Genomic DNA, 19,811 nt, shown 5'->3' with positions numbered 1-19,811 from the left:
GTAGGGGGCTCCATGAATGGAAGCGGCGGCGGCGGCGGGAGCGGCCTGAGCTGGGTGCCGGGGCCAGGGCCGGGGGCTGCCCAGGGCCCGCGCCGCTGCATGGGGGCGGCCCGCGGGCCCTGAGAGGAAGGGCAGACGGGCGGGCCGAGATAGGAGGGGCGGGGTCGGGCGGCCGCAGGCCGGAGGCGCGTCGGGCTGGAGCCGGTCACGATGCCCCGAAGGAAGCAAAGCCACCCGCAGCCCGTGAAATGCGAGGGGGTCAAAGGTCAGGGGTCAGGGGCCTTGAGGGGAGAGGAGCGCGGGTGGGGGCAGTGGAGCGTGGGCTCAGGTCAGGGTGGAGGGGGACTCCTGAGGGATGAAGTGGGCGATCCAGACTCCTAGCTTCCCACCGAGGCACTAAGGTAATCAGAGTGGGTCAGCGAGTACGGGAAGTGTAGTCCACGAGGGCTGGCTCTTGAGGGAGAATCCACAAGCCCCCTCCCCTCTTCAGTGGATACTGAAGACTCCCTCGACGAAGGACCCGGGGCCCTGGTATTGGAGAGTGATTTGCTACTAGGCCAGGATCTGGAGTTTGAGGAGGAAGAGGAAGAGGAGGAAGGCGACGGCAACAGTGACCAGCTCATGGGCTTCGAGAGAGACTCAGAAGGTGGGTTTTCGGGACTTGGTTAAGGATTAGTGGCCGCTGGAGACCCCAGCCCTTCGGGAGGCAGATTAGAGCACCATTTCCTGCCACAACCGAGGGCTGGTTGAGCTTACATTTGAGCTAGATGACTTCATTTGTTTAATGGTCCAATCACTTCCATCACTTTGTTGAGGTGAAGTTCTGAGGCCCGGTCAAAGGTGATATGAATAGGAGGGTGGGTGAATCACATGGAGCAACTGATTAAAAGTAAATGCCCTGTCCCTCTTCCTAGCCCATTCCTTATGTGTATTTACTTTTAAGAGCGGTTCAGGGAAGCAAACTCTCTGTAAATCATTCAACCCAGTACTGACGTCTAATTTAACTCCCTTTCACCTGCAGCGTAAGCTCCTTTTGTATTGAGAGGTTTTAGTTTCTGTCTTTATCCTTTAGTTTCTGTCTTTATCCTTCCATGCCCCTCTTCCCTGTGATCTTAGCAGCACCCTACCCTAATTTGCTGCACTAACCCATCCATTTATGCAAGATGTTTTTTGAAAGTCATTGAGGGGACCCATGTAAATATCAATCTGTTCTTTAGGCCGGCAAGTGGTATTACATGCATTACTTTCATTGTCTCCACTTCCCTCCAAATTTTGCCTCAGAGATAGATTTTATATCAGCTCTTTACTAAAAGGGGCCTTAGCAATAGAGTTTAGGAAAAGGTCTTGGGGTTCTCTGCCTTCTGTATTTTTACTTTCTTATCTCAAGAATTACATTATTGATTCATTTCAGTCTGTGGTCCACTGTGAACCCTTGATCCTTGCCCATTCAGTGAAACTAGATACAGATCAATTCTACCATCACTAGATTAGTCCAGTCTAAGAGGTAGACAATTCATGTTGAATTTTCAGGAATTACTGCAGGGCAGAACTTGATTCCTAGGAGGGAACTAAAGGGATCATCAAAGCTAAGGGTGGAGCCAAGCAAGTGGGGAGACCATAACTGAAAAGGGGAGAGTTTGGAGCCTGATCCTACCCCATGCTGATGTCTCTTCTCATGTCTATTTCACCAGGAGACTCTCTGGGGGCCAGGCCTGGGCTTCCCTACGGGCTGAGCGACGATGAGTCTGGGGGCGGCCGGGCACTAAGTGCGGAGAGTGAAGTTGAGGAGCCAGCCAGGGGTCCAGGGGAGGCCAGGGGTGAGAGGCCAGGCCCAGCCTGCCAGCTGTGTGGGGGGCCGACAGGTGAGGGGCCGTGTTGTGGGGCAGGAGGGCCGGGTGGGGGGCCCCTGCTGCCCCCACGGCTACTGTACTCATGCCGCCTCTGCACCTTCGTGTCCCACTACTCGAGCCACCTGAAGCGGCACATGCAGACACACAGCGGAGAGAAGCCGTTCCGCTGTGGCCGCTGCCCCTACGCCTCAGCCCAGCTCGTCAACCTGACACGACATACCCGCACCCACACTGGCGAGAAGCCCTACCGCTGTCCCCACTGCCCCTTTGCCTGCAGCAGCCTGGGCAACCTGAGGCGGCATCAGCGTACCCACGCAGGGCCCCCCACTCCTCCCTGCCCGACCTGTGGCTTCCGCTGCTGTGCTCCACGACCAGCCCGGCCTCCCAGTCCCACAGAGCAGGAAGGGGCGGTGCCCCGGCGACCTGAAGGTAAGCGAGACCAGGGACCAAAGACCTTGGGACATGGGTGGCTGGCACTAGGAATGCTTGGATTGGATTCATAGCCCAGGTCTTTGTCCCCACAGATGCTCTGCTCCTTCCAGATTTGAGCCTCCATGTGCCACCAGGTGGTGCCAGTTTCCTGCCAGACTGTGGGCAGTTGCGGGGTGAAGGGGAGGGCCTCTGTGGAACTGGATCAGAACCACTGCCAGAGCTGCTATTTCCTTGGACCTGCCGGGGCTGTGGACAAGAGCTGGAGGAGGGTGAGGGCAGTCGGCTGGGAGCTGCCATGTGTGGGCGCTGCATGCGAGGAGAGGCTGGAGGGGGTGCCAGTGGGGGGCCCCAGGGCCCCAGTGACAAAGGCTTTGCCTGTAGCCTCTGCCCCTTTGCCACTCACTATCCCAACCACCTGGCCCGGCACATGAAGACACACAGTGGCGAGAAGCCCTTCCGCTGCGCCCGCTGTCCTTATGCCTCTGCTCATCTGGATAACCTGAAACGGCATCAGCGCGTCCATACAGGAGAGAAGCCCTACAAGTGCCCCCTCTGCCCTTATGCCTGTGGCAATCTGGCCAACCTCAAGCGTCATGGTCGCATCCACTCTGGTGACAAACCTTTTCGGTGTAGCCTTTGCAACTACAGCTGCAACCAGAGCATGAACCTCAAACGTCACATGCTGCGGCACACAGGCGAGAAGCCCTTCCGCTGTACCACCTGCGCCTATACCACGGGCCACTGGGACAACTACAAGCGCCACCAAAAGGTGCATGGCCACGGTGGGGCAGGAGGGCCTGGTCTCTCCGCCTCTGAGGGCTGGGCCCCACCTCATAGCCCACCTTCTGTTTTGAGCTCTCGGGGCCCACCAGCCCTGGGGACTGCTGGCAGCCGGGCTGTCCATACAGACTCACCCTGAACTAGGTCCTTCTTCCCCATGTTTTATACAGACGGACCAGAAGCCACCTTTTTCTCCCCCGCTGGCCAGGGGCTCCACACAGACTAACCTAGGCACTATAAGGACCAGCCCAACCCCATGGGCGGGGGGCCATATGGACCAGGGGGCCTTGCCTTGACTGATGCACTTCACCAGCTCAGTGAGAAGGGCCCTGTATTCACCTCCACTGCTCCCAGGGGCTGTGGACAAACTGGCTGGGGGACTGCCCAGCCTCCCACCTGTTTATTTAACTTATTTCAGTGCTTTATAATAAAGGAAACACTAACAAAGCCATGTCTATACTGAATTGGCAATGGCAGGCAATTTGGCCTTACCCTTAGCATAGTAGTCCATGCTGTGATAGGGGAAGCAGGGGCAGTGAGAGGGAACCAGAGGTAGGCAGCAATCAGGCTGAGTTTAATGATGGGGAACTGGGCCAGACCAAACACAGACCTCTGCCCATCCCCTTGGCCTTTGGCCCATGGCCCCAAGAAGCCAGAAGCGGCCCAGAGGGAGTTGTGGTTCCTCCCCAAGGCAGGTAGCCATGGTCCCTTAGACTTTGTGCAAAATACTAAATGCTAATTTGGCATCGAGGGCCAGCTCTGAAAAGAGAAGGGGCAATCCTCTGTGCAGCCAGCCCAGGGGACGAGGAAAGGTACATTACAAGGCCCCTGGCCAAGAGAAAAGGGGAAAGTAGGAAGGGAGAAGGAAAAGACCCCTCCCTCCCCAGCTTGGGGGACACAGGCACAGGGCAAGTTTCTGTAAATTCCACGGGTAGAGGGCAGACATCCAAGCAGTGGAGATTACAGATCCTCATCTCCAATGCCCTCAAAGGCGAAATTGCCGTGGACATCACTGGCACTGGCATCTGTGCTGGGACTGCCAATTCCCCGCAAGCTCACAGCACTCAGCTTACTCTGTAACAAAGGCAGGGTAGGGTCAGAGATCTGGAGCATGCAAGATCCCCCAACAAACAGCAACCTCACCAACCCTGGAACTCACTGAGAGTTTGACCATAGACTCCCGGGTGGCATCAGGTGACTCCTGGGGAAGAAGAGGCAGAGATGTCAGAAACTCACTAGGAGAGGCGAGGCAGGGCTGAGAGCCAGGGTTCTGACGAGGAGGTAATACTTACAAGCAGTGGTGGGGACTTCACTGCTTGCTGGCTGTCTGAGCGTCTCAGAGTGCCCCCCACCCGCCGGCGCAGCATCTGGGGACAGATATAAGGTGCCAGTGAGGGCAGGATCACTCCCCCTCTCTCTCGAGAAGCCTCACATCTAGGACAAAAGGCCCCCAGCCACCCGCTCACTGCTCAGTCCACACTTGCTGCCTACCTTCCTGATACTGCCGCCTGATTTCTTCACCATCAGTTCATCCACCATGGACTGCAAGCAGATGCTCATCATGATAGCCTGAGGGCAAGAAGAGTGTCCAGCTTGACAAGAGTGGTCAGTCTGAGCCCAGCAGCACTAATGGCTCCCATATTGAGTACTGGAAACCCTACACTTTTATCTAAGGTGCTTCAGAGGAGGCCTGAGGCTAGGTTCACACCTGGGGGCTAGTGATGGTGACCCACTGTAGCCGGTCCTTGCTCATGAGGTATTCAAAAGCCAGTTCCAGGCGCACCTCGCCCCGGCCCCGGCCCGGGCTGCTCGTGCTTCCACTGGGCAATGGCACCTGGGAGAGGAAGGGGAATTAGGCTGAGTTCACTCTGACCAACCTGTCTGGCTCCCTGACCCACTGCAGCCCATACCTAAGCTCAAGGCTTGCCAGGCCTCCAACCCAGGCCTCCCCCTCCTACCCCGACTCACAGAGGAGGTGACCCGCCAGCATCGCATGCGGGTGACCCGGAAGGAGCCTTCTCGGAGTTGCTGGCCAGGCAGGCGGAGCTGCAGGCTGAGCTCACTGTTGCCCGCGCTCACCACCACGGGACAGTCCTTTTCCGGGAAGTCAGCCACACAGGCATCAAAGCGCAGGTAGCCATAGTGCCGCAGTGTCTGGGCCAGTCTCAGGAACTGAAAATGGTCATCACGTGGGGGTAGATTAGGAGGGGGAATGGGACAGCGCAGAAAAAGCAACCCCTTGGAGGGAGACAGAGGCGGGGCTCACCTCCTTCTTGGAGACCTTCTCTTGCAGAGATTTGAGTTGCCGGTGCTGTTCCTTGGTGACCAAGATCCACCCACGCTCAATATCTGATACCGTCTATAGTAGAGACAAGGGGCAGGCAGTAGGAGGTCCCAGTCAGCAATCCAAGGAAAGCGTCTACCATTACCTCTGTCCAGCCTGACCCCGAGCCCCACACTTGAGCGACCTTTTGCAGTAAGTCCTTGATCTTGTCAGCTTAATAAAAATAGGGAGAGTAGATATTGTGCCAGCAGCACTGACAGTATTCTAGGAACTTCCCCACAAACTGGGAACAAAAACACGATAGCAGTTTTCTTGGAAGAGTGAGTCACCAGTTACTTTCTTCAGGGGAAGGGTTCTGAGGCAGCTCCAAGCTCACCTGAGCATAAAGCAGGTTCAGGCCAACCCGGTTCTCCATGACATCGTCATCATAGGCAGAGTCCCAATAACTGTGAGGCCAAGGGGTGGAAAGAGGTAATGGGGCTAAGCTGGGGTAAGGCAAGAGGTAGAATGGAAAATGGGCAAAATAGGAGCAATCTGAACTATCAGAGGCTAATGGTATAATGGGAGGAAGCTTGGGAGGCCTGGCAGAAACACCCAGCACTACACCCCCTTGTCCAGATTATTCTGTCTCAATGTATGGCCCAATAATCCAATCCAGCACAGCACCCTCCCACCCCACCCCTTCCAGGCCCAGCCCTGACCTCTTCCTCAGCACAATCTTATACTCTTGACTCCGAAGGCTAGTAACAGACACATAAGGCAGCTCAAACTCTTGCAACTTCCGTACAACTATGAGTTTAAAAAAAAATGTAGTGAGATTTAAAGGAAGGGAAATCAAGAAAGAAGTGCCCTGAGGTAATGTTCATTCTGGGGGTGGGGGTGGGGAGTTAGAGGGGTTGCAAACTCACTACTGGAAGTACAAGGAAGCACTCAAGTCCAGAGAAACTCACAAGAAAAGGCTCCATCCTCTTTTTCTCGAACTAAGAATAGGCTAAAGTATCCAATCAAGTCATCTGGAAGATCTAGTTTTGCGGCTACAGCCTGGGGATAGGGATAGAAGTATAGCTCATCATACTGGCTGGTTCCAATCATTCTCCAAGCCCAGGACCCTGGCATGCAGGGGAAGAAGGGGCAGTGCTGAACAAGCGCCTCACCTCCAGGACATCCTCAGTCTGATCTGAAGTTAGCACGTTGATAAGAACTTTCTGCCCGTTGCTGAGCAGCACTTCCAAGGACACTTCCTCTGTGGGGACCTGCTGTGTCTCCTGTTGTGAGCACACATGGGGATGGGAGGCACTGTCTTGTCCCTTGCCTTGACCTATGCCCAACTCTATTTCTAGGTCCCTTGTGTATCTTTATTCTCAGCTGCTTAAATACAGGCTGGGATTTCTTTGATTTCATAGGAACAGAAGAAGTTTCATTCCATTAAAAAAGATGACTCCTCTGTTATTAAGATGACATGGCCTGGCCTGGTGTGGTGGCTCATGCCTGCAATCCCAGCACTTTGGGAGGCTGAGGCGGGTGGATCACCTGAGGTCAGGAGTTCGAGACCAGCCTGGCCAACATGGCAAAACCCCGTCTCCACTAAAAATACAAAAATTAGCTGGACATGGTGGCAGGCGCCTGTAATTCCAGCTACATGGGAGGCTGAGGCAGGAGAATCACTTGAACCTGGGAGGCAGAGGTTGCAGTGAGCTGAGATTACACCACTACTCTCCAGCCTGTGCAACAGACCGAGACTCTGTCTCAAAAAAATAAAAGACATGACCATCCAGTAAGGTCCTTTCCTTAAATCTTGGTCCCACCCAAAGTCCTTACCTGTTGTGCCCGACGCAGGAAACTGTTGAAGGTCTCGCTGCTCCCAAGCAATGGGTCTTGCCGAACTATAAGGACAAGAGAATGATATTACAGGAACTTAGGACTCACTCTTGGCTCCCCAGTCCTCCTCTCAGTAGGTTCCCCCGACCCCATTTCCTGGGCTGATGGTGGCCTGCCACATCCCCCAGCTGGCCTCACCTCACTCACTGTTTGCATAAATTCTTCACCTGCCCCACCCTTGGCTGCCATCTAGGTGAGTCCAGTCTATAGAACTAGGGAAATAACAATGATGTTAATCTAAAGCACATCAGATACAAATTAAGTTCTCTCCACTGATCTTAAGACTAGTGTTATACTACTATTTCTCATAGATGTTAGTGCCCAAATTGTTCTGCTAGTATATAGAGTTACATATCCTCAGACTATTTACTTTGCTAATTGCATAACAGATCAAACAAGAGGCTTCCCAGATCTAGAAATTAAATCAGGCCCTTCTACAGAACCAGCTGTTTTTAAGTCTCTCCCCATAGTCCTCAATATAGTCAACCTAGTTTCCTGCAACCACTCACCAGCTTGCATGTACTTCTCTAACTGCTCTCTCCTCTGTTCTACCTCAGCAGGAGTCAGAGAGAAAAGCTTCTTTGGGGGGAATGCAGGAAGTACATTGGCCCCATACTCCTTCCGAAGCTATTTAGAGAAAGAGATACAACCCTTCACATAAACACAGAAAATGAGATGTGGCAATCTACATATACTCATAATGTTCTCTTGGGTGTCCCTCCCTTCCCTCAGTCCCTGCTCCCCTGTCTACCCTGGTCATCTGAGAAACAATTCCTTTGACAGAGGTAGCATCTCAAGGGAGCTGTCCTAGATATAAGCTGTTCTCTATCTTATTGTGTACAAGTCAGCCCCTCCACAGTATGGGGAGGATTTGTACTGGGCCGGGACCTATTGGGAGCCCACTGACCACCTAGCAAGACTGTTCACTGAACCGTCACAGGAAGGAAAGGGCTTTATAAAGTGCAGAGTTAATAGCTAAGTCTGTTCACAAAGTATCTTAGGACTTAAAGGGACTCTGCAGATCAAAGAATCCATCTTTCAGGTGTAGAAACCGAGGCCCAAAGAAATCAGGTAACAGCTGGGTACCGTGGCTCATGCCTGTAATCCCAGCATCTTGGGAGGCCAGGGTGGGTGGATCACCTGAGGTCAGGAGTTTGAGACCAACCTGGTCAACATAGTAAAACCCTGTCTCTACTAAAAATACAAAAATTAGCCGGGTGTGGCGGCAGGCGCCTGTAATCCCAGCTTCTTGGGAGGCTAAGGCAGGAGAATTGCTTGAACCCAGGAGGCAGAGCCGAGATTGTGAGCCGAGATCGTGCCACTGCACTCCAGCCTGGGCAACAAGAGGGAAACTCCGTCTCAAAAAAATAAAAATAAAAAATAAAAAATAAATCAGGTAACTTCCTCAGGGTTGCATAACTAATTATCAGTAGAACTCTACTGAGTTAAATAGAGTTTATGATCTGGTAAGAAAGGAGAAGAAACATTGCATCACAGATACATAACGATAATTGGCACAGCTAAACACACTGAAATGAGCCGAAGAACACAAAAGGAAATCGGTGAATCGTTTGTATAAGCAGGGAAAATAACTTCAAGTTGCCGCTCAGATGACAGAAGGAATGTGCTTTGACAGCCTGGGTGGAGGTAGTCGGGGGGAAGGGTTGGTTTGCCCATGCAGGGGTAAAGGCTACTAGGGCAGTAAGACAGGACAGAGAACCAGGATATAAGGACAGGAACGGGCAGTTGTTGCGCGGACATTAAGCTTCTTAGGGAGTTCCCGGAAATGTTAAACAAGATAAACCAGGACCCTTCCCTGTGGCAGTGATTAAAGGGGAACTACAGTCTACGGGAACAAGAAGAGCAGGTAAAGGGAGACACTGATGCCCACGTGTAGGGAAGGGCTTGAAGCTGTCTCAAGGCAGGGGTGCTAGTCCCACCTGCTCGTGCAGCCCCAGGAGCTGGCTGTAGCGCACCCGACAGTGCAGGACTCCATTCACGTGAATGTTATAGGCCTGAGGACACAAAAGTAGTCAAGCATTTTAGGGTTGCGGTCTGAGCAACCCCCTTGAGAACCCTGGCCGGAAGTTGCCTGGCAACTCCGCCGGAGTAACGCGCTAATCTCCCAAGGGTTAGTTCGCTTGTTTTCCCCAGGGCCAGGTCCCAAAGCTGAAGAGCCAGTCCGGGGGAAATTCGAACGCTTGTGTTGCAGTCTCCCTGCCCAAGAGGCCAGTGACGCCCACCAGGGCAGCTGGGGCCTACCTCCGGGAGGCGACCCGGCCTAAGGGCCTACCCTACAGGAGCTCGGGCGACCAATCACACACACGAGATGAGCTCCCAGGGAGGCCGTCGGGAGTCGGCGGCCCAGGACCAGGCCCGAAGGGTGGCGGTCAGGCCTCGGAGGCCGCTCCGAGAAGGCTCGAGCCCGTTATCCCCGCCCCTGCCCGGCCCGGCTCCGGCCGCTCCTCACCACGTAAGCGGAGCCGCCGCTGTCCCCGCTGCGGGACTCGGTTTCGGGAATGGAAAAGTGCATGTTCCCTACGGCACGGCCCAGCCGGGCTCCGGACTGTGAGGGCCGAAGCGGCTCTGCACGCTCCCCCTCCGCTGCTCAGCGAGTCCCCGCAGCCTCACTCGCCATTTTGGGAGCCCTGCGATCCGATGTGGGAAGGCGGTGGGACGTCGGTTCTGGGACGCAGTAGCCCGGGCATGCTGGGAACTGTAGTCTAAAGGGCAAGAGCCGCCTCTCGGGACAAGGAGCCCAAAGTGGAGTTGACCCTCATTGCAACCCGTAGTGCGGGGCGGGGCCCCGGGGCCCGTCAGAAATTGTAGCCCGATTAGGGCTGCGCGTCCTCCTTCGGCGGCTCAGCCTCCAGCCCAGGTGGCGCTGTGGACCCAGCGGCCACGGAGCGAGGCAGCGGGGCGGCTCCGTGACCAGGCGGGCGGAGCCTAGGACTGAGGGCGATGGCTGCTGTGGCCGTGGCTGTTCGCGAGGGTGAGTGAAGAGCCAGGCCTGCCTACCGGTACGCAGGCCGACGAGCCCCGGACAGCTAGTGCCGGGCCCTGAGCGCCTTTGGGCCCCGCCGCTCCGTTCCAGCGCCACGCTGGGCGCCGGTCTACACAGTCTCTAGCGCAGTCCCGCGCCGTGCACCGGCTGGTTCCTGTGAGGAGGATCGGTGACCCCTCCTTTCCTTTGATCCACCGCGCAGTGCGTCCCCACGCGGATCTTTGGCTCGCCTCGCGCCTGCCGGCGGAGCCATGGTCATGCTAACCCAGCAGCCGGCTGCGCCGAGTGCTAGTGCCCCCAAGCCCTCCCGGAGTCTGTCTGGCTCACTTTGTGCCCTGTTTTCTGATGCAGACTCGGGATCCGGGATGAAGGCGGAGCTTCGCCCTGGGCCTGGGGTAAGTGTGGCTTCCCTCCCAAGCCGCCTGCCAAGCGCTACGCAGGAGGCTGTGCCAGCTTTATTCCGCCCCAGCTCCCATCCCGTGTCAGTTTATTTCTCAGTAAAGCCAGGAGATTTTACAGAGGTCTTGCAACTCTAGCAATATATGATTCTGTCCCTGGAGGAGAAATGTCAGTCTCTGTGGATGTAAACTTGTAACAGGTAGCTTGTGGAAGTTAGGGAGAACTAGGGATTTAACCATGTATTCGTAAGCATCCAATAGTGTTTGTTCCCCTTTGGAATTGTTGGGGAAGAGCAGTATCCTATGTCTGTGTCTCAGGCAGTGGGGAGGGAAATGACCAAAGAAGAGAAGCTGCAGCTTCGGAAGGAAAAGAAACAGCAGAAGAAGAAACGGAAGGAAGAAAAGGGGGCAGAACCAGAAACTGGCTCTGCTGTATCTGCAGCCCAATGTCAAGGTGCGGGGTCTTTTTTAAAGGGCTGGGGTGTGGAGCTGGTAGAGGGATGTGGTGGGAGAGAGAAGGGAGAGACAGGACAAAGTTGATTTGAGCAAGTGTGTAAAGCAAAGAGGTTTATAAGGAGAGAAGCGAGTTTTAGCTGGGACACGGATATTGCCTGCCTGCAGCTTGGGCACCTGTTTTTTTTTTTTTTTTTTAATGCTTTTAGTAGGCCCAACCAGAGGACTGCCAGAATCGGGCATTCAGTTGGGCACTCCTGGGGAGAAAGTTCCAGCTGGTCGGAGTAAGGCTGAACTTCGAGCTGAGCGTCGAGCCAAGCAGGAGGCTGAGCGGGCCCTGAAACAGGCAAGAAAAGGGGAACAAGGAGGACCACCTCCTAAGGCCAGCCCCAGCACAGCTGGAGAGACCCCCTCAGGTATCTTCCCTTCATTTTAAGACCTCCCTTACTCCTAATTCTAACACCAGCTCAGGCTGCCCTGTAGTAAAACAGCTCTCACCTCTCATTCTCACCTTGGAACCCAGAGTTCTGAATTCTTCCCATCATCCTATCCCTATTTCCTTTTCTACTCTATTCTCCCTTGTTTTCCCCACCTCATCCTGTTTTTCTTGATGCCCCTTATACCCTAAGAGCAAATTACATATTTCAAGACCTACAGTGTCCTGAAAACATGATCATTATCTTTCAGGAGTGAAGCGTCTCCCTGAGTACCCTCAGGTTGATGACCTGCTTCTGAGAAGGCTTGTTAAAAAACCAGAGCGTCAACAGGTAGGAAGTGGGTTTGGTGCCTGGGTAGAAAGAGACTAGGGAAATGGACTGGAGGGAGGAAAGGTGCTTGGGTCAGAAAGTGAGAAGGATGGGTGCTTGGGTCAGAGTAGTCTTACTGTTCACTTCCTTTCCAGCTTTATCTCATCATTTTTAAACTCTGGGCCATTGGTCCTGTTTCCTTGTTTTGTCAAGGTTCCTACACGAAAGGATTATGGATCCAAAGTCAGTCTCTTCTCTCACCTACCCCAGTACAGCAGACAAAACTCTCTGACCCAGTTTATGAGGTAGGATCCTATGAGATTGTCATAACTTTTGAGTCTGAGAAGTTTTAGTAAGTCAGTATTGAAAGTGTCTAGTAAGGTGGGCTCTGCAGGAAGAAGTATGAACCCAAGGCAGAACTGTAGAAGAAGTGGGGAAATCTGCTAGTGAAGGAAGTTCCTTTTCATTAGGGGCAGGTGGGCAGGGCAGTAGATGCTCAAGCTCCCTTTTGAAGTATGTGACACCGCCATCCCATCAGCATCCCATCCTCTGTGATCCACCCAGCCATGGTGCGACTCGGCCTGCAGTACTCCCAGGGCCTGGTCAGTGGCTCCAATGCCCGGTGTATTGCCCTGCTTCGTGCCTTGCAGCAGGTATGTCCTATCCTGTTCTCTCTTACAATCCAACCCCACCTCCCCCAACACTACCCCAGCTTCTCTGTCACCCAAGGTCACCTCTGGGGGACAGAGGGAATACTCCCACCTTCAGAACATTTTCCTCAGTGAGGCTTATCCCCAGCCCCCGTTCAGAGATCTTTATTAAGGGGCGTTTTGCAGATCACCTTGTGTACCCTATAGGTGATTCAGGATTACACAACACCACCCAATGAAGAACTCTCCAGGGATCTAGTGAATAAACTAAAACCCTACATGAGGTAGGAATAACACTATAAGTCCACTCCCACCTCACCCAATCTTTGTCTTGTACTCTTTTTCGTGCTTTTCTATCTCTGTTTTCATTTTCTGTTCTGTTTTCTTTTTAAAGACTTTTTTTTAAATGTGAAACCTTTGTTAAGTTGTGAAGAGTTGCACAGATGTAAGGTATTGCTGTTGTATTACAGCTTCCTGACTCAGTGCCGTCCCCTGTCAGCGAGCATGCACAACGCCATCAAGTTCCTTAACAAGGAAATCACCAGTGTGGGCAGTTCCAAGCGGGAAGAGGAGGTGATGAGTATGAGAAATAAGGAAGGCATGCACCTGTGGGTAGAATTAAGAAACATGTTCAAAACCCCCGGGAAGGCCAACATAAGCCTTTTTTTTTTTTTTTGCCCTAGTCAAGGGTTAAGGAAGGGTTTGGGCATTCTGACTTGTGCCATCTCTGGGCCTTCTATGGGCCTGTCATCATACACATATTCAAGCACCTGGCATGATCATCAGTGGGATAAAAGTGTCCATTTCTTGTTCACTAAGGATTGTGCTCCATTTAGGCCAAGTCAGAACTTCAAGCAGCCATTGACCGGTATGTGAAAGAGAAGATTGTGCTTGCAGCTCAGGCAATTTCACGCTTTGCTTACCAGAAGATCAGTAATGGAGATGTGATCCTGGTATATGGATGGTATGGTCCAGACCCTGTGACTGAGCAAACTGGGGAGTTGGAATGATCTGAAGAAGGGACTACCCATTTGCCTTTGGGAATAAGTTGGGAATAAGTTAGTCATCAGTTACTGACATTTATAACTGAATCCTCCTCTTCATTCCCTCTAGCTCATCTCTGGTATCACGAATTCTTCAGGAGGCTTGGACAGAGGGCCGGCGATTTCGGGTGGTAGTGGTGGACAGCCGGCCACGGCTGGAAGGAAGGCACACGCTACATTCTCTAGTCCGTGCTGGTGTCCCAGCCTCCTACCTGCTGATTCCTGCAGCCTCCTATGTGCTCCCAGAGGTGAGTACAGAGGAAAAGGACTCCAAAGTTGGAGGTAAAAAAGTGTAGTTGTATAGACGTAATCTCACCTTCTCAAAGTTAGTTTTGTTTTTGTTTTGAGATAAGGATGGAGTGCAGTGGCATGATCACAGCTCACTGCAGTCTTGACCTCCTGGGCTTAGGTGATCTTCCCACCTCCGCCTCTGAGTAGCTGGGACTACTGGTGTGCACCACCACGCCCAGCTAGTTTTTATTCTTCTTGTAGGGATGGGATATTGCTATGTTGCCCAGGCTGGAACTCCTGGGCTCAAGCAATTCCCCTGTCTCGGCCTCCCAAAGTACTGGGATTATAGGCATGAGCCACTGTGCCTAGCCACAATTATTTAAGAGTATTAGAATTATATAGTCCTGGCTTGGCGCCTTGGCTCACGCCTGCAATCTCAGCACTTTGGGGGTCCAATGCAGGAGGATCACTTGAGCCCAGGAGTTCAAGACCAGCCTGCTCAACATAATGAGACCCTGTCTCCACACACACATACACACACAAACATACAAAATTAGCTGGGCATGGTGCATGCGCATGTAGTTCCAGCTACTTAGGAGGCTGAGATGGGAGGATTGCTTGAGCCCGGGAACTGCAGTGAGCTGTGATTGCACCACTGCACTCCAGCCTGGGCGACAGAGTGAAACCCTGTGTCAAGACAAAAAATTACATAGCCCTGTTTATATTTAATTGGAAAAACACTGACAGTATGTTACAGCAGTCTAGCTATTGCAAACACATTACATTAAACTAGCAACCAGGAAGAGGGAACAAGACAAAAGTAACTTCAAAGTTTAGTTTTCCTGTGGGAGATTTGATGGGTCAGTGGTCAGGTGTTTTCACAGAGGAAGAGCCATCATTAAGATGTTTTCACAGAAGAAAAGCCATGATTAAGATTTATTACTTGCCAGGCCCAGTGGGTCACGCCTGTAATCCTATCTCTTTGGGAGTCCGAGGCAGGCAAATCATCTGAGGCTGGGAGTTTGAGACCAGCCTGACCAACGTGGAGAAACCCCGTCTCTACTAAAAAAACAAAAAATCAGCTGGGAGTGGTGGTGTGTGCCTGTAATCCCAGCTACTGTGGAGGCTGAGGCAGGAGAATCACTTGAACCCAGGAGGCGGAGGTTGTGGTGAGCCGAGATCGTGCCACTGCACTCCAGCTTGGGCAACAAGAGTGAAACTTGGTCTCAAAAAACAAAAAGATTTATTACTTGTCTCTTTGTTTTTGTTTCCTTCCCTTCTTTTCACAGGTGTTGAGATTTTTTTTTTTTTTTTTGTGATGGCATCTTGCTCTGTCGCCCAGGCTGGAGTGCAGTGGCGCGATCTAGGCTCACTGCAAGCTCCGCCTCCCGGGTTTATGCCATTCTCCCACCTCAGCCTCCCGAGTAACTGGGACTACAGGCGCCTGCCACCTCGCCCAGCTAGTTTTTTGTATTTTTTTAGTAGAGACGGGGTTTCACCGTGTTAGCCAGGATGGTCTCGATCTCCTGACCTCATGATCCACCGTCTCAGCCTCCCAAAGTGCTGGGATTACAGGCTTGAGCCACCGCGCCCGGCCATGTTGAGATTTATTACTTGTCTTAATGTTGCTGTCCTGTAAGTAGGGGACTTTATTCTGCATTGATACAACAATGACATTTTTTCTCTTCCCCTTCTCCTGTGAAACAAACAGGTTTCCAAGGTGCTATTGGGAGCTCATGCACTCTTGGCCAACGGGTCTGTGATGTCACGGGTAGGGACAGCACAGTTAGCCCTGGTGGCTCGAGCCCATAATGTACCAGTGCTGGTTTGCTGTGAAACATACAAGTTCTGTGAGCGTGTGCAGACTGATGCCTTTGTCTCTAATGAGCTAGGTAAGTAGGGCAAAAGAGAAGCCTCCAGCTACCTGTGAAGACTTGAGAGTGAGAGAGGGGCAGATAAACTAGAAATTCTTTTCTAAAAGAACGTAATGGGTACACCTTCCATTGCAGATGACCCTGATGATCTGCAGTGTAAACGGGGAGAACATGTCGCACTGGCTAACTGGCAGAACCACGCGTCCCTACGGTTGTTGAATCTAGTCTATGATGTGACTCCCCCAGAGCTTGTGGATCTGGTGATCACAGAGCTGGGGATGATCCCTTGCAGTTCTGTACCTGTTGTTCTACGAGTCAAGAGCAGTGACCAGTGAGGGGGAAAACACAGGGTTAATAAATGCCATAGTCCCTACCTTCAGCAACTCTGCTGCCTTTGTTTCTCTTTTAGCATCTCCACCACTTAAGTTAGGAGTCCAGACTCCACAACCCCTTTTATCACCTGCTACTAACCTCAGACCTTTGTGAAGACCTGCTCAGGTAACTAGCTCCATGCCAGTGCATTGGGGCTAACCTGAAGGTCCGTATAAAGAACCAAAACTACCCAAATCAATCATTCACTGAGCATCTACATGCCAGATAGTAAACTAGGTATGAGGAGGAATATGAGAACAAATAGTCCTGGGCTGGGTGCAGTGACTCATTCCTGTAATCTCAGCATTTTGGGAGGCTAAGGCAGGGGGATTGTTTGAACCCAGAGGTTTGAGACCAGCCTGGGCAACATAGCAATCCTGTCTCTGCAAAAAATAAAAATTAGCTGGGCATGGTTGTGCTCATCTGTTGTCCCAGCTACTCAGGAGGCTGAAGCAGGAGGATTGCTTGAGCCCAAGAGGTAGAGGCTGCAGTAAGCCATAATCGTACCACTGAACTCCAGCCTGGGTGACAGAGTGAGACCCTGTCTCAAAAGAGTCCTAACCTTATAAATTAGCATTGGTTGAATACTTACTGTGTGTCAGAAACTGTTCTGAACCCATTCCTACCCCTTTAGGAAGATTAACGCAACTCTATGAAGGCTGGGTGCGGTGGCTCATGCCTGTAATCCCAGCACTTTGGGAGGCCGAGGCAGGCAGATCACCTAAGGTCAGAAGTTCGAGACAGCCTGGCCAACACAATGAAACTCTGATGTCTCTACTATAAATACAAAAATTACCTGGGTGTGGTGGCACATGCCTGTAATCCCAGCTACTCCAGAGGCTGAGGCAGGAGAATCTCTTGAACCCAGGAGATGGAGATTGCAGTGAGCCGAGATCGCACCATTGCACTCTAGCCTGGGCAACAAAGCAACGCTCCATCTCTAAAAATAAAAATAATAATACAACTCTAAGAAGTAAATGCAATTTTACAGATGAGATAATGGAAGCATCAAAGGTGAAGTTGCTTGCCCAAGGCAACACAGCTCAGGCACAGAAAGGTTAAGTTACTTACCCAAGGCAGACAGATTTAAGTTACTTGCCCTAGGTAACAGAGCTAGTCAGTAGCTAAACGAGGATGTGACCTCAGGCAGTCTGGATCTAGAGATTGTGCCCTTAACTTTTGTGCTATATTACCCTAAGGAGTACTTACCATGGTATACGAAGATAATATCTACAGTATGAGGTAACCCAGTAGTAGTATGAACAAAAGATTGGTGAAAACTTCACAAGTCACATCTAACCTAGTCCTTGAAAGATAAGTAATTGCCCAGTTGGGGAAGAAAAAAAAGAAGAAACAGCTTGAACACAAAGAATAGGCCTTAAAGTGAGTGGCCAATGTAAAAGTGTCACATAGAAAGGTGAGGCTAGAACTGAGGCTTACTGTTGAGTGATCAAACTGCAAAGGTAAGTTGGGGCCAGACTGTGAGTCCAACCACTGGTTAGCTTAAAATGGAGAGTTATCTATTGAGTATATATGTGTGTTATTGATTTTTTTTTTTTTTTTTGAGACAGAGTCACTCCCAGGCTGGAGTGCAATGGCACTATCTCGGTTCACTGCAATCTCCGCCTCCTGCGTTCAAACGATTCTCCTGCCTTAGCCTCCCAAATAGCCGGGATCACAGGTGCCCACCACCACACCCAGCTAATTTTTGTATTTTTAGTAGAGACGGAGTTTCACCACATTGGTCAGGCTGGTCTTGAACTCCTGACCTCAAGCAATCCACCCGCCTTGGCCTCCCAAAGTGCTGGGATTACAGGCGTGAGCCATTGCACCCAACCGTTTTTTTGTTTGTTTTGTTTTTTGTTTTTTTTTTTGAGACAGAGTCTCGCTCTGTCACCCAGGCTGGAGTGCAGTGGCGTGATCTCAGCTCACTGCAAGCTCTGCCTCCCAGGTTCACGCCATTCTCCTACCTCAGCCTCCTGAGTAGCTGGGACTACAGGTGCCTGCCACCACGCCTGGCTAATTTTTTGTATTTTTAGTAGAGATGAGGTTTCACCATGTTAGCCAGGATGGTCCTGATCTCCTGACCTCGTGATCCGCCCACCTCAGCCTCCCAAAGTGCTGGGATTACAGGCGTGAGCCACCACGCCCGGCACCCAACTTTTTTATCAGATTTTTTTTTTTTTTAATACTCTAAGTTCTAGGGTGCATGTGCACAATGGGCAGGTTTGTTATGTAGGTATACATGTGCTTTGTTGGTTTTATCAAAAATTTTTCAGCAGCGTAAAAGTAGAACTATACAAAGACTCTCCATGACCAGATGCAACAGTTACCAAATTTGCCACATTCACATTCTCTTTTTGTTGTTTATCCTTTTTTTTTTTTTTTTTTTTTTTGAGACAGAGTTTCACTCTTGTTGCCCAGGCTGGAGTGCAATGGCGGGATCTCAGCTCACTTCAATCTCTGCCTCCCAGGTTCAAGCGATTCTCCTGCCTCAGCCTTTCAAGTAGCTAGGATTACAGGCATGTGCCACCATACCCGGCTAATTTCATACTTTTAGTAGAGACTGGGTTTCTCCATGTTGGTCAGGCTGGTCTTGAACTCCCGACCTCAGGTGATTCGCCCGCCTCAGCCTCGCAAAGTGCTGGGATTACAGGTGTGAGCCACCGTGTTGTTTTTCCTTGATTAAGTTACTTTAGATCAAATCCAAGCATTATATCATTTCACTCCTATAACTTCAATGTCTCTTAAGAAATATGGAAATTGGCCGGGTGCAGTGGCTCACGCCTGTAATCCCAGCACTTTGGGAGACTGAGGCGGGCGGATCACGAGGTCAGGAGATTGAGACCATCCTGGCTAACATGGTGAAACCCCATCTCTACTAAACAACATACAAAAAATTAGCCAGGCGTGGTGGTGGGCGCCTGTAGTCCCAGCTACTTGGGAGGCTGAGGCAGGAGAATGGTGTGAACCCGGGAGGTGGAGCTTGCAGTGAGCTGAGATCGCACCACTGCACTCCAGCCTGGGCAACAGAGCGAGACTCCGTCTCAGAAAAAAAAAAAGAGAAAATATGGAAATTTACCATAATATCACTTATTAAATTACACTTTCTGAGTATTGAATCCATAATCAAATTTCCTTGGCTGAAAAATGACTTACAGTTTGACTCAAGATCCAAACAAATCCACACATTACATTTGGTGACATCTCTTAAAAAGCAGTCTCTTCTCCCCTTTTCATATTGACATTGGCTTGTAGAAGCCATGTTGTCATAGGAAAGGTTCTGCATTCTAGATTTGACTGTTTGCTTTCTTATGTTGTCATTTAACTCGTTCCCTATGTCCTGTATTTTTTTCTTTTTTTTATTTGAAACGGAGGCTTGCTCTGTTGCCCAGGCTGGAGTGCAATGGCGTGATTTCGGCTTAGTGCAACCTCCGCCTCCTGGGTTCAAGTGATTCTCCTGCTTCAGCCTCCCAAGTAGCTGGGACTACAGGTGTGCATCACCACACCTGGCTAATTTTCTTCTGTATTTTTAGTAGAGACGGGGTTTCGCCACATTGGCCAGGCTGGTCTTGAACTCCTGACCTCAGATTATCCACCCACCTTGGCCTCTCAAAGTGCTGGGATTACAGGCATGAGCCACTGCGCCTGACCCCTAAATTCTGTATTCCTATTCAACTTTTTGGGCAACAATGTTTAATAAATGGTTCTGTGTGCTTTATATTGCTTCACATCAGGAGGCAAACAATGACTGGTGGTTTAGGCCGGGCGCGGTGGCTCAAGCCTGTAATCCCAGCACTTTGGGAGGCCGAGGCG

The 19,811-nt window shown here is 51.4% G+C and overlaps 3 protein-coding genes across 8 annotated transcripts; 2 read left to right on the top strand and 1 right to left on the bottom strand.

Moving 5' to 3' along the window:
- The first annotated feature begins 1 nt into the window (after position 1).
- On the top strand, positions 2–6,135 carry LOC105479749 (zinc finger protein 513). Of its 2 annotated transcripts, none has more exons than XM_011737945.2 (4): positions 2–265; positions 491–646; positions 1,692–2,279; positions 2,375–6,135. In XM_011737945.2, the coding sequence occupies exons 1-4, from the start codon at positions 211–213 to the stop codon at positions 3,199–3,201; spliced, it is 1,626 nt and encodes a 541-aa protein (XP_011736247.1). In that variant the 5' UTR covers positions 2–210; the 3' UTR covers positions 3,202–6,135. The 2 variants fall into 2 exon arrangements, with proteins under 2 accessions (XP_011736247.1, XP_011736250.1); XM_011737948.3 differs by lacking the exon at positions 2–265 and adding an exon at positions 268–401.
- LOC105479750 (sorting nexin 17) lies at positions 3,616–9,975 on the bottom strand. The gene is made up of 15 exons (XM_011737949.2): positions 9,695–9,975; positions 9,165–9,239; positions 7,734–7,851; positions 7,165–7,229; positions 6,501–6,611; positions 6,297–6,387; positions 6,048–6,135; positions 5,723–5,792; positions 5,329–5,421; positions 5,031–5,234; positions 4,771–4,896; positions 4,554–4,631; positions 4,355–4,429; positions 4,222–4,263; positions 3,616–4,136 (listed from the first exon to the last, which is right to left on the bottom strand). The coding sequence occupies exons 1-15, from the start codon at positions 9,755–9,757 to the stop codon at positions 4,023–4,025; spliced, it is 1,413 nt and encodes a 470-aa protein (XP_011736251.1). The 5' UTR covers positions 9,758–9,975; the 3' UTR covers positions 3,616–4,022.
- A 70-nt stretch (positions 9,976–10,045) lies between these two features.
- Positions 10,046–16,002, top strand: LOC105479751 (eukaryotic translation initiation factor 2B subunit delta). Of its 5 annotated transcripts, none has more exons than XM_011737952.2 (13): positions 10,046–10,216; positions 10,580–10,623; positions 10,945–11,080; positions 11,292–11,495; positions 11,767–11,846; positions 12,039–12,130; positions 12,364–12,478; positions 12,683–12,759; positions 12,946–13,048; positions 13,312–13,439; positions 13,589–13,766; positions 15,461–15,641; positions 15,759–16,002. In XM_011737952.2, exons 1-13 carry the CDS (start codon positions 10,186–10,188, stop codon positions 15,956–15,958), a joined length of 1,569 nt encoding a protein of 522 aa, XP_011736254.1. In that variant the 5' UTR covers positions 10,046–10,185; the 3' UTR covers positions 15,959–16,002. The 5 variants fall into 5 exon arrangements, with proteins under 5 accessions (XP_011736254.1, XP_011736253.1, XP_024647997.1 ...); XM_011737951.2 differs by having other exon boundaries at positions 11,289–11,495; XM_024792229.2 differs by having other exon boundaries at positions 10,161–10,216; positions 11,289–11,495; positions 12,390–12,478.
- Positions 16,003–19,811: the final 3,809 nt, after the last annotated feature.

This window comes from Macaca nemestrina, chromosome 13 (assembly GCF_043159975.1).
Source record: "Macaca nemestrina isolate mMacNem1 chromosome 13, mMacNem.hap1, whole genome shotgun sequence".
In the NCBI taxonomy this organism is placed as follows: Eukaryota; Metazoa; Chordata; class Mammalia; order Primates; family Cercopithecidae; genus Macaca; species Macaca nemestrina.
Note: the sequence above shows the minus strand (reverse complement) of the source record. Positions and strands in the feature narration are given on the sequence as shown.

Excerpts from the sequence above, each read along its gene's own strand:
- LOC105479751 (XM_024792228.2), top strand. The coding sequence starts at position 10,480 with ATGGTCATGCTAACCCAGCAGCCGGCTGCGCCGAGTGCTAGTGCCCCC. Across the intron at positions 11,496-11,766 it reads AGCTGGAGAGACCCCCTCAG|GAGTGAAGCGTCTCCCTGAG; the intron begins GTATCTTCCCTT and ends ATTATCTTTCAG. Across the intron at positions 12,131-12,363 it reads TCTCTGACCCAGTTTATGAG|CATCCCATCCTCTGTGATCC; the intron begins GTAGGATCCTAT and ends CCATCCCATCAG.
- LOC105479750 (XM_011737949.2), bottom strand. The coding sequence starts at position 9,757 with ATGCACTTTTCCATTCCCGAAACCGAGTCCCGCAGCGGGGACAGCGGC. Across the intron at positions 7,852-9,164 it reads TCCTGGGGCTGCACGAGCAG|CTTCGGAAGGAGTATGGGGC; the intron begins GTGGGACTAGCA and ends TTCTCTAAATAG. Across the intron at positions 4,264-4,354 it reads TGAAGTCCCCACCACTGCTT|GAGTCACCTGATGCCACCCG; the intron begins GTAAGTATTACC and ends CTTCTTCCCCAG.
- LOC105479749 (XM_011737945.2), top strand. The coding sequence starts at position 211 with ATGCCCCGAAGGAAGCAAAGCCACCCGCAGCCCGTGAAATGCGAGGGG. Across the intron at positions 647-1,691 it reads CTTCGAGAGAGACTCAGAAG|GAGACTCTCTGGGGGCCAGG; the intron begins GTGGGTTTTCGG and ends CTATTTCACCAG. Across the intron at positions 2,280-2,374 it reads GGTGCCCCGGCGACCTGAAG|ATGCTCTGCTCCTTCCAGAT; the intron begins GTAAGCGAGACC and ends TTGTCCCCACAG.